This window comes from Schistocerca piceifrons, chromosome 2, assembly GCF_021461385.2.
Source record: "Schistocerca piceifrons isolate TAMUIC-IGC-003096 chromosome 2, iqSchPice1.1, whole genome shotgun sequence".
In the NCBI taxonomy this organism is placed as follows: Eukaryota; Metazoa; Arthropoda; class Insecta; order Orthoptera; family Acrididae; genus Schistocerca; species Schistocerca piceifrons.
The window spans coordinates 4,897,106-4,909,241 of NC_060139.1; the positions used below are offsets into that span (position 1 = coordinate 4,897,106).

At 46.5% G+C, this 12,136-nt stretch overlaps 1 protein-coding gene across 2 annotated transcripts in view; it reads left to right on the forward strand.

Moving 5' to 3' along the window:
• Positions 1-291: 291 nt before the first annotated feature.
• LOC124777410 overlaps positions 292-12,136 on the forward strand; it is a 37,067-nt gene continuing 25,222 nt past the window's right edge. For both annotated transcript variants that reach the window (XM_047252807.1, XM_047252806.1), the window contains exon 1: positions 292-473. In XM_047252807.1, the coding sequence (XP_047108763.1) occupies positions 317-473 (157 nt within the window). In that variant the 5' untranslated portion in view covers positions 292-316. The remainder of the gene's footprint in view (positions 474-12,136) is intronic.

Here is a 12,136-nt window from a genome sequence, read left to right on the forward strand (position 1 = left end):
AATATATGACATGACCTGGTAGAACACCATATCTGTTTTTTTCTGATGAGGAGCAAAGAATTTTTCTTTACATGTCAAGTTCTGTAATAAGAGGTAACAACCCCTCGACTCCCTGGCGTTTCGTAGCTTAAAAGAGAAGAAGTGTGTGGCGAAGTAATTCCTCCGAGTACAGCCAACCGTACACACATTACATCACGGTTTCCCTTCGAAGGAAGCGGAATGAGGATGTCCTGCAGGAAGCGATGCATCCGAGTGATAGATGGACAGCCTTAAACCATTTGAACGCAGTGACTGTCCCGTGTTGAGCACTACAGGTATGTCGGCCACGAGTCAGTTTGCCGAAGTCCAGTTCGAAAGGAGTGAGGCTGTGAGGCTCAAGAACGTCAAGACGGAACACTACGTGTGCGTCCGCTCCGTGGGCTCGAAACACATTCTGGAGGCAAAGCCGCTGCACGTGCTCGAGGACGACGAGGGTATGTGCGAAAACCTTAAGTTTCAGTGTTAATCCAGTATAAAATGAATTTTGGGTGACGTTCAAGATTTGGAATGAATGTTAAAATTTATAATATTCAAACTATAGACTTGGGTTCCGTCTGATTTTGCAAAACATAAATAACTCTTATGTTAGTTCTGTTGCCCAATCTCGTTTTTAGCACAGTTGTACGTACATGAACCACGGACCTTGCCGTTGGTAGGGAGGCTTGCGTGCCTCAGCGATACAGATGGCCGTACCATAAGTGCAACCACAACGGAAGGGTATCTCTTTAGAGGCCAGACAAACGTGTGGTTCCTCAAGAGGGGCAGCAGCCTTTTCGGTAGTTGCAGGGGCAACAGTCTGGATGATTAACTGATCTGGCCTTGTAGCACTAACGCAAACGGCCTTGCTGTGCTGGTACTGCGAAAGGCTGAAAGCAAGGGGAAACTACAGCCATAATTTTTCCCGAGGGCATGCAGCTTTACTGTATGGTTAAATGATGATGGCGTCCTCTTGGGTAAAATATTCCGGAGGTAAAATAGTCCCCCATTCGGATCCCCGGGAGAGGACTACTCAAGAGGATATCGTTATCAGGAGAAAGAAAACTGGCGTTCTACGGATCGGAGCGTGGAATGTCAGATCTCTTAATCGGGCAGGTACGTTGGAAAATTTAAAAAGGGAAATGAATAGGTTAAAGTTAGATATAGTGTGAATCAGTGAAGTTCGGTGCCAGGAGGAACAAGACTTCTGGTCAGGTGAATACAGTGTTATAAATACAAAGTCAGATAGGGGTAATGCAGGATTAGGTTTAATAATGAATAAAAAAAATAGGAGGGCAGGTAAGCTACTACGAACAGCATAGTGAACGCATTATTGTAGCCAAGATAGACACGAAGCCCACGCCTACCACAGCAGTACAAGTTTATGTGCCACCTAGCTCCGCAGATGACGAAGAGATTGAACAAATGTATGATGAGATAAAAGAAATCTTTCAGGTAGTGAGGGGAGACGAAAATTAAATAGTCATTGGGGACTAAAAGGAAGAGAAAGAGAAGTAGTAGCTGAGTATGGAATGGGGACAAGAAATGAAAGAGGAAGCTGCCTGGTAGAATTTTGCAAAGAGCATAACTTAATCATAGCTAACACTTGGTTTAAGAATCATGAAAGAAGGCTGTACACGGGGACGAGGCCTGGAGACACTGGAAGATTTCAGATAGATCATATAATGGTCAGACAGAGATTTAGGAACCAGGTTTTAAATTGTAAGACATTTCAGGGACACATGTGGACTCTGACCATAATTTATTGATCATAGAATGAAGGCTTTCAGAGCAGGTGTTGTCATCACTTACCACTTCCGGGCTGAGATGCCGTGGTCCATACATAAGACTCTCCCCTGACGTTTCGCCTTCGACTGCGGAAGGCATCCTCTGAGGACAAGCGGCGAACTGCGCGAGTGAGCGCCGTATATATAAGCCATCCAGAGGGCGCCGCTGTCAATCACGTGACGTCGGCTGTGCTATGATCTCTGATATTGCCAACTTTCTCAATTGAAATTAATCGATTGTCACGCTGTTGCTGCAATGTTGACATCCATATCTTACCCAGCTTAATACCTTCATCTTTTCTACTGAAATTATTGCAGTGTTTGGCAATCTGAATAGCCTCTCTGTACATTCGCGCATAATAATGCGACGTCTTTGCTATGACGGTCGTCTCACTAAACTTTATTTCATGATCACCTTCCTGAAACAGGTCTATATAGGTACAACAAAAAGAAGCGTCAACACCCGTCTGGCTGAACGTAAAAGGAACTGCCGCCTGGGACATATTGATAAATCGGCTACAGCGGATCATGTGTTGATGTATGGCTATTGTGATCAAAATGCCCAACGGGCGTGTGCTATGTATGCTGCTCGGTATCCTGGACGACATCATCCAAGTGTCAGGACCGTTAGCCGGATAGTTACGTTATTTAAGGAAACAGGAAGTGTCCAGCCACATGTGAAACATCGACTGCACCCGTACCATATTTCTATGCAACAGGAATTGCATGGCGACGACTTTGAACGTCGTGTACAGTTCTGCCACTGGGCACAAGAGAAATTATGGGACGATGACAGATTTTCTGCACGCGTTCTATATAGCGACGAAGCGTCATTCACCAACAGCGGTAACGTAAACCGGTATAATATGCACTATTAGGCAACGGAAAATCTACGATGGCTACGACAAGTGGAACATCAGCGATCTTGGCGGGTTAATCTATGGTGCGGCATTATGGGAGGAAGGATATTGGCCCCCATTTTATCGATATCAGTCTAAATGGTGCAATGCTGATTTCCTGCGTAATGTTCTACCGATGTTACTACAAGATGTTTCACTGCATGACAGAATGGCGATGTACTTCCAACATGATGGATGTCCGGCACATAGCTCACGTGCGGTTGAAGCGGTACTGAATAGCATATATCATGAAAAGTGGATTGGCCGTCGAAGCACCATACCATGGCCCGCACGTTCACCGGATCTGACGTCCCCGGATTTCTTTCTGTGGGCAAAGTTGAAGGATATTTGCTGTAGTGATCCACCGACAACGTCTGACAACATGCGTCAGCGCATTGTCAATGCATGTGCGAACATTACGGAAGGCGAACTACTTTTTGTTGGGAGGAATGTCGTTACACGTACTGCCAAATGCATTGAGGTTGACGGACATCATTTTGAGCATTTATTGCATTAATGTGGTATTTATAGGTAATCACGCTGTAACAGCATGCGTTCTCAGAAATGATGAGTTCATAAAGGTACATGTATCACATTGGAACAACCAAAATAAAATGTTCAAACGTACCTACCGTCTGTATTTTAATTTGAAAAACCTACCTGTTACCAACTGCTCGTCTAAAATTGTGAGCCATATGTTTGTGACAGCGCCATTTATCACAAAGCAAAAAAAGTGGTCCAACTAAAACATTCATATTTCTTTACGTACTACACGAATACGTAATAAAAAAATGGAGGTTCCTATTTAAAACAACGCAGTTGATATCCGTTTGACGTATGGCAGCGCCATCTAGCGGGCCAACCATAGCGCCATCTGGTTTCCCCCTTCAAGCTAGATAAGTTTCGGCTTTGTAGTTTTTTCGTTTGACGCTTATTTCGTGAGATATTTGGCCCGGTCACGATCAATGCACGATCAATGAAACACCCTGTAAATATATTCTGTGTGTGTGTGCACATATACGGAGTATTCATTTTAACTGAAGACATTGAAGTATCTCGAAAATTACACATCAGATGAAAAAAAGTTATAATTGTTTGTCTCGGAGGGGGCACAGATAAGGTACCACACTCGATCCCCCACGCCACCGCGTGCGTGGGGGGTGTCTGACAACTTTGACCTCTTGAATGGGACCCCCCCCCCCCCCTTCTATGGCAGATTACGATTCGACGGCAAAATCTACATATGCTTTGGGTTAAGCATTTTCTTCCTTTCGCCACAGATGGTGCTGTAATCGGAAGAATTGAAATCGGTACTAACCGTAATTTACGACATGCCCTTGAACATCCAATGGCACGTGAGACGCCATCCCATGCTGCGAGGGCAGTACAGGCCAGTATTTCATAACTTCAATTTGGAAACCCCATTCGCAACGTTGAATTCCTCCGACATATCGAGCAGGGGAGTAACCGACGCGCCACTTTCGCTGCGGCTCGAGGCGAACGCAACTCTAATTTTCCAATTGGAGTAAGTGTTCAATCGTTGTACTACCAACTTCAGTACACTCATTGATCCGCTTTACAAAAAAAACTGTACACAGGACACAAGTATATCTGTGGGAATGTCAGCACACGCATTTCCGATGCAGTAGACCATGTCTTCAGAGCCTGTTGACACTCGGTGGTACACCCTGTCTTTTAAATATCCCCACAGAAAGAAACCCTTCGACGTCAATTCCGGCGACCTAGGGGGCCAATTAATAGGGCCACCCCTGAATATCGACTGACCAGTGTGAACACAGTCTAATTCCATCCATGCTTCAATTGTCTAACTTGCTGGACAGCCGTCGAGGTGGAACTCAGTACCTTGCCGAACGTCCAGGACAACATTCTGTGGGTTCTGATGCACCGGCGCTAGCACACCTACTCGTGTTCATAAATTGGGGATAACGCTGATACACGGTGAAACAACGCTCTGGTACCGAGCGAGGTGGCGCAGTGGTGAGCACACTGGACTCGCATTCGGGTGGACGACGGTTCAATCCCGCGTCCGGTCATCCTGATTTAGGTTTTCCGTGATTTCCCTAATCGCTCCAGGCAAATGCCAGGATAGTTCCTTTGAAAGGGCACGGCCGACTTCCTTCCCCGTCCTTCCCTAATCCGATGACCGATTAACTCGCTGTTTGGTCTCTTCCCGCAAACAATCCAATCCAATCTAATGCTCTGGTGGGCGGTTTTCGGGTTTAAATCACCTCGGGGTATGACCATGCGGTGCATTTGACCTGCGGTCGTCGCACGGTGGCGCTGGCAGCAGTCCACATACGCAGAGGTGTGTTGGTGCATATCAGAGTAGGGTGCAGCGAGTAAGTGTGCAGACGTTTTCAGACGTGCTAGTGGTGTCTGTGTGCTGAAAATGGCTCAAAGAACACATACTGACGACGTCATGAGGGGTAGAGTACTAGGGCGACTGGAGGTCGATCAAACACAGCAGGTCGCCGCACGGGCCCTCCGTGTGCCACAAAGTGTGATCTCAAGATTATGGCGACAATTCCAGCAGACAGGCAACGTGTCCAGGCGCTACAGTACGGGACGTCCACAGTCTACAACACCACAAGAAGACCGATATCTCACCATCAGTGCCCGCAGACGGCCACGGAGTACTGCAGGTAGCCTTGCTCGGGACCTTACCGCAGCCACTGGAACAGTTGTGTCCAGATACAAAGTCTACAGACGACTGAACAGACACGGTTTATTCGCCCAGAGACCTGTAAGGTGCATTCCACTGACCCCTGGTCACAGGAGAGCCCGTAAAGCCTGGTGTCAAGGACACAGTACATGGTCATTGGAACAGTGGTCCCAGGTTATGTTCACGGATGAGTCCAGGTATAGTCTGAACAGTGATTCTCGCCGGGTTTTCATCTGGCGTGAACCAGGGACCAGGTACCACCCTATTAGTGTCCTTGAAAGGGACCTGTATGGAGGTCGTGGTTTGATGGTGTGGGGTGGGATTATGATTAGTGCACGTACAGCCCTGCATGTCTTTGACAGAGGAACTGTAACAAAAAATGGCTCTGAGCACTATGGGACTCAACTTCTGAGGTCATCATTCCCCTAGAATTTAGAATTACTTAAACCTAACCAACCTAAGGACATCACACACATCCATGCCCGAGGCAGGATTCGAACCTGCGACCGTAGCGGTCGCGTGGTTCCAGACAGTAGCGCCTAGAAACGCTCGGCCACCCCGGCCGGCAGGAACTGTAACAGGTCAGGTGTATTGGGACGTCATTTTGCACCAGTATGTCCGCCTTTTCAGGGGTGCAGTGGGTCCCACCTTCCTCCTGATGTATGGCAACGCACGACCCCACCGAGCTGCCATCATGGAGGAGTACCTTGAAACAGAACATATCAGGCGAATGGAGTGGCCTGCCTGTTCTCCAGACCTAAACCCCATCGAGCACGACTGGGATGCTCTCGGTCGACGTATCGCTGCAAGTCTTCAAACTCCTAAGACACATCAGGAGCTCCGACAGGCACTGGTGCAAGAATGGGAGGCTGTACCCCAGCAGCTGTTCGACCACCTGATCCACAGTATACCAACCCGTTGTGCGGCCTGTGTTCGTGTGCATGGTGATCATACCCCATACTGATGTCTGGGTACATGCGCAGGAAACAGTGGCGTTTTGTAGCACATGCGGTTCGTGACAGTTTTCTCAACTTATCACCAATACCGTGGACTTACAGACCTGTGTCGTGTGTGTTCCCTATGTGCCTCTATGCTATTATCGCCAGTTTTGTGTAGTGCCACGTTGTGTGGCACCACATTCTGGAATTACCCTTAATTTATGAGCACGAGTGTATTTCATCAGCTAATCCTGTAACACGTTTGCTTCGTTTCCTTTTGTCGGTCTGTACGCTGCCATCACACATAAAGGCGTTAACAACCTTGTAAAAGAACGAAAGAGACTGGACTTTCCTTGGAAAACATTTGGTATACAAGGCAACACGAGCCTCAACAATTCTACATTCTCCGTAAATCAGCATTATTTCAATTTCTTCTCTTGTGGCTGCAACATTCATCGTCCACTTGTACGTCTTTTCTCCAGATCATAGGAAGAAGAGCTGGCAGTAAACACTGGGCAAGTATTATACGTTTAGAGCTCCCATTTTTTCTACGTCTGCAAGATACACGAGCTGCCGTCGTAATGTATTGTCTGGTTTGCTGCTTCGTAGTTCGCTACAAGGCCACGGTGGAGCATCGAGTAGTCCTCTGTTCGATACGTCGGTGGAATACAACGTCACGAATGGGGTTTCCAATTACAAGTTATGAAATACTGACCAGTCACACCTTCGCAGCATGGAGGTTATCTCCCACGTGCCTTTGGATATTCAAGGGCTGTTGAGTAGCATGTCGTAAATTGCGATTGTCTACCCATTTCTATTCCTCCGATTGTGCAGCTCCATCTGTGGTGAAAGGAAGAAAATGCTTCAGACAAAACGTATGTAGATTTTGCTGTAGAATTGTAATCTGCTTTAAGAAACGGAAGTCTCATTAAGGATTTCAAAGTTACCGCTCACAACCTCACACATGGGGGGGGGGGGGGGGGGTTCGGGGTTGGTATCGTTGGATCTTCCTCTCCAAGACAAACAAAGTGGAACTTTATCTTTTTTATCCGATGTGTAGTTTTTGAGATATTTCAATGTTTTCAGATAAAGTGGGCACCTTGATATACAGGGTGGTCCATTGATAGTGACCGGGCCAAATATCTCATGAAATAAGCATCAAACGATAAAACTACAAAGAACGAAACTCGTCTAGTTTGAAGGGAAAACCAGATGGCGCTATGGTTGGCCCGCTAGATGGCGCTGCCATAAGTCAAACGGATATCAACTGCGTCTTTTTTAAATAGGAACCTCCATTTTTATTACATATTCGTGTAGTACGTAAAGAAATATGTATGTTTTAGTTGAACCATTTTTTTCGATTTGTGATACATGGCGCTGTAATAGTCACAAACGTATAAGTACCTGGTATCACGTAACATTCCGCCAGTGCGGACGGTATTTGCTTCGTGATACATTACCCGTGTTAAAATGGACCGTTTACCAATTGCGGAAAAGGTCGATATCGTGTTGGTGAATGGCTGTTGTGATCAAAATGCCCAACGGGCGTGTGCTATGTATGCTGCTCGGTATCCTGGACGACATCATCCAAGTGTCCGGACCATTCGCCGGATAGTTAAATGGTTCAAATGGCTCTGAGCACTATGGGACTCAACTTCTGAGGTCGTTAGTCCCCTAGAACTTAGAACTACTTAAACCTAACTAACCTAAAGACATCACACACATCCATGCCCGAGGCAGCATTCGAACCTGCGACCGTAGCGGTCTCGCGGTTCCAAACTGCAGCGCCTACAACCGCACGGCCACTTCGGCCGGGCCCGGATAGTTACGTTATTTAAGGAAACAGGAAGTGTTCGGCCACATGTGAAGCGTCAACCACGACCTGCAACAAATGATGATGCCCAAGTAAGTGTTTTAGCTGCTGTCGCGGCTAATCCGCACATCAGTAGCAGACAAATTGCGCGAGAATCGGGAACCTCAAAAACGTCGGTGTTGAGAATGCTGCATCAACATCGATTGCACCCGTGCCACATTTCTATGCGCCAGGAATTGCATGGTGACGACTTTGAATGTCGTGTACAGTTCTGCCACTGGGCACAAGAGAAATTACGGGACGATGACAGATTTTTTGTACGCGTTCTATTTAGCGACGAAGCGTCATTCACCAACAGCGGTAACATAAATCGGTGTAATATGCACTATTGGGCAACGGAAAACCCACGATGGCTGCGAAAAGTGGAAGATCAGCGACCTTGGCGGCTTAATCTATAGTGCGGCATTATGGGAGGAAGGATAATTGGCCCCCATTTTATCGATGACAGTGTAAATGGTGCAATGTATGCTGATTTCCTACGTAATGGTCTACCGATGTTACTACAAGTTGTTTCACTGCATGACAGAATGGTGATGTTCTTCCAACATGATGGATGTCCGGCACATAGCTCACGTGCGGTTGAAGCGGTACTGAATAGCATATTTCATGACAGGTTGATTGGTCGTCGAAGCACCATACCGTGGCCCGCACGTTCACCGGATCTGACGTCCCCGGATTTCTTTCTGTGGGCAAAGTTGAAGGATATTTGCCATCGTGATCCATCGACAACGCCTGACAACATGCGTCAGCGCATTGTCTTTGCATGTGCGAATATTACGGAAGGCGAACTAATCGCTGTTGAGAGGAATGTCGTCACACGTATTGCCAAATGCATTGAGGTTGACGGACATCATTTTGAGCATTTATTGCATTAATTTGGTATTTACAGGTAATCACGCTGTAACAGCATGCGTTCTCAGAAATGATAAGTTCACAAAGGTACGTGTATCACATTGGAACAACCGAAATAAAATGTTCAAACGTACCTACGATTCAATTGTTCCTCTAAAATTGTGAGCCATATGTTTGTGACTATTACAGCGCCATCTATCACAAAGCGATAAAAAGTGGTCCAACTAAAACATTCATATTTCTTTACGTACTACACGAATATGTAATAAAAATGGGGGTTCCTATTTAAATAGCGCAGTTGATATCCTTTTGACCTATGACAGCGCCATGTAGCTGGCCAACCATAGCGCCACCTGGTTTCCCCCTTCAAGCTAGGCAAGTTTCGTTCTTTGTAGTTTTTTCGTGAGATATTTGGCCCGGTCACGATCAGTGGACCACCCTGTGTAGATATATATGAAGGTTTGCCAAAAGTGGGCAGGAAATCGAGATAGTTGGTTTTTAACGATTCGCCTATCTTTGTGGCAGACATAGTTACAAGAAAACAACTTCAGCATTGGCGGATTGGTATAAGTTTAAGAGGAGAGCTGTTCTAGCGCCGTAGTTGAAGGCCGTAGTAGGTGTCACCGATCTGCTCATATCGCACCGACGTCAATGTTGAACATAATTTGCATCTTCGGCGTGTTAGGACCATATGAACTAGAAATTCAAAATCGTGTTCAGATTTAATTTCCCACGTTCGCCAGTGCACGCTCAGTTGCGTGGGCTGCTCGGCTTCTCCAGTCAGACATATAATCACCGTAATTACAAGAGCAGGCTTCCCGGTCAGTTGTCACCGTCAATACAATTCTTCTGGGTATGTGTCTGTATTTTCAATATGTAAAATTATTCCAGGTTTCTGCCGCTGTTGCAAATGGCCTTCCTCAGGGTGTTTTGCTTAAAATGCACTCACATACACTCAATAATTTTACTGACAATCACTCTAACAGATGTGTAGCTAGGTCGAGTTAACCTTCACGAGCTCAGGTATATGATCATGAGCTAAAACCGACGCCTACCAAGTAACTTTGCCAACCGATAGTTCGCTTACCTACATCTCGTAGTTAATATTCTATGTTCGTAATTTCATGACTTATTGATATGCTTGTTCACTCTCGTGCCTTTTTGTAATAAACTTAAGGTTTCACTTAAATCATGTCTTTGATTCGAGTAGATAGTTTCTCCCTGGTCATATCTAATAAACACATCAAAAAAAGTTTTGCATCACCTCGGTTCCGAGAGTTCCGGAACCTGTACAGAAAATTAGAATAGGGAGCAACATAAACATCATTTCCGCCCTTTTTATTGCTCATGTAAATCACACGTTGCTGTTGTACCACCATACTGCGAGACCTTCAGAGGTGGTGGTTCAGATTGCTGTACACATCGGTACCTCTAATACCCAGTAGCACGTCCTCTTTCATTGACGCACGCCTGTTTTCCTCGTGGCATACTATCCACAAGTTCATCAAGGCACTGTTGGTCCAGATTGTTCCACTCCTCAAAGGCGATACGGTGTAGATTCCTCAGAGTGGTTGGTGGGTCACGTCGTCCATAAATAGCCCTTTTCAATTCATCCAAGGCATGGTCGATGGGGTTCATGTCTGGAGAACATGCTGGCCACCCTAGTCGAGCGATGTCGTTATCCTGAAGGAGGTCATACACAAGATGTATACGAAGGGGGCGCGAATTGTCGTCCATGAAGGCGAATGCCTCGCCAATATGCTGCCGATATAGTTGCACTGTCAGTCGGAGGATGACATTCACGTATCGTACAGCCGTTACGGCGCCTTCGATGACCACCAGCGGCGTACGTCGGCCCCACATAATGCCACCCCAATACAGCAGGGAACCTCCACCTTGCTGCACTAACTGTGCAGTGCGTCTAAGGCGTTCAGCCTGACCGGGTTGCCTCCAAACACGTCTCTGACGATTGTCTGGTTGAAGGCTTATGCGACACTCACGCCAATCCTGAGCGGTCCATTGGGAATTTTGTTGGGCCCATCTGTACCGCCCTACATGGTGTCGCGGTTGCAAAGATGGACCTCGCCATGGACGTCGGGGGTGAAGTTGTGCATCGTGCAGCCTATTGCGCACGCTTTTAATCGTAACACGACGTCATGTGGCTGAACGAAAAGCATTGTTCAACATGATGGCGTTGCTGTCAGGGTTACTCCGAGCCATAATCTGTAGGTAGCGGTCATCCGCTGCAGTAGTAGCTCTTGGGCGGCCTCTGCGAGGCATGTCATCGGCAGTTCCTGCCTCTCCATATCTCCTCCATCTTCGAAAAACATCGCTTTGGTTCACTCTGAGATGCCTGGACACTTCCCTTGTTGAGAGCCCTTCCTGGCACAAAGTAACAATTCGGTCGCGATCGAAACGCGGTATTCACCGTCTAGGCATGATTCAACTACAGACAACACGAGCCGTATACCTCCTTTCTGGTGGGTGGAATGACTGGAACTGATCGGCTGTCGAACTCCCCCCCCCCCCCCCTCCCATCTAATAGGCGCTGCTCATGAATGGTTGTTTGCAGCTTTGAGCGGATTTAGTGACGTCTCTGAACAGCCAAAGGGACTGTGTCTGTGGTACCATACCCATAGTCAACGTCTATCTTCAGGAGTTCTGGGATAGATATGTGTATTTTTCAATGATAAAACGCATATTCCCCACCTTAAGGATCACTGCTAGAGCTACGAACTTTCATAGCACTAATCATTTCGTTACGTACATTTATTCCAGCATTGGGTCTCACGGGTGCGTCTGTATCACAATTAGTTTTTATGCAACAAACTTTACTCACACACACGAGGGGTTTCCAAAGTTACAACTTGTCTTGGTTCACTACTCAACGTTTGGTGCATTATATGGACTATGTGCTTTGTTTCGATGAAGCAGCACATTAAAATTTCCGTAATGTAACCATTTGCGTGTGAATTCGTTGGATTTTTGTCTTTCCGATTCACCACTTGTGAGGTAAGGCAAGTAAATACAGGTCTGCTTGAAAAATGGCACACAACTTCTCAGTAAAGAGCATGGAAAAATTTTTAAAA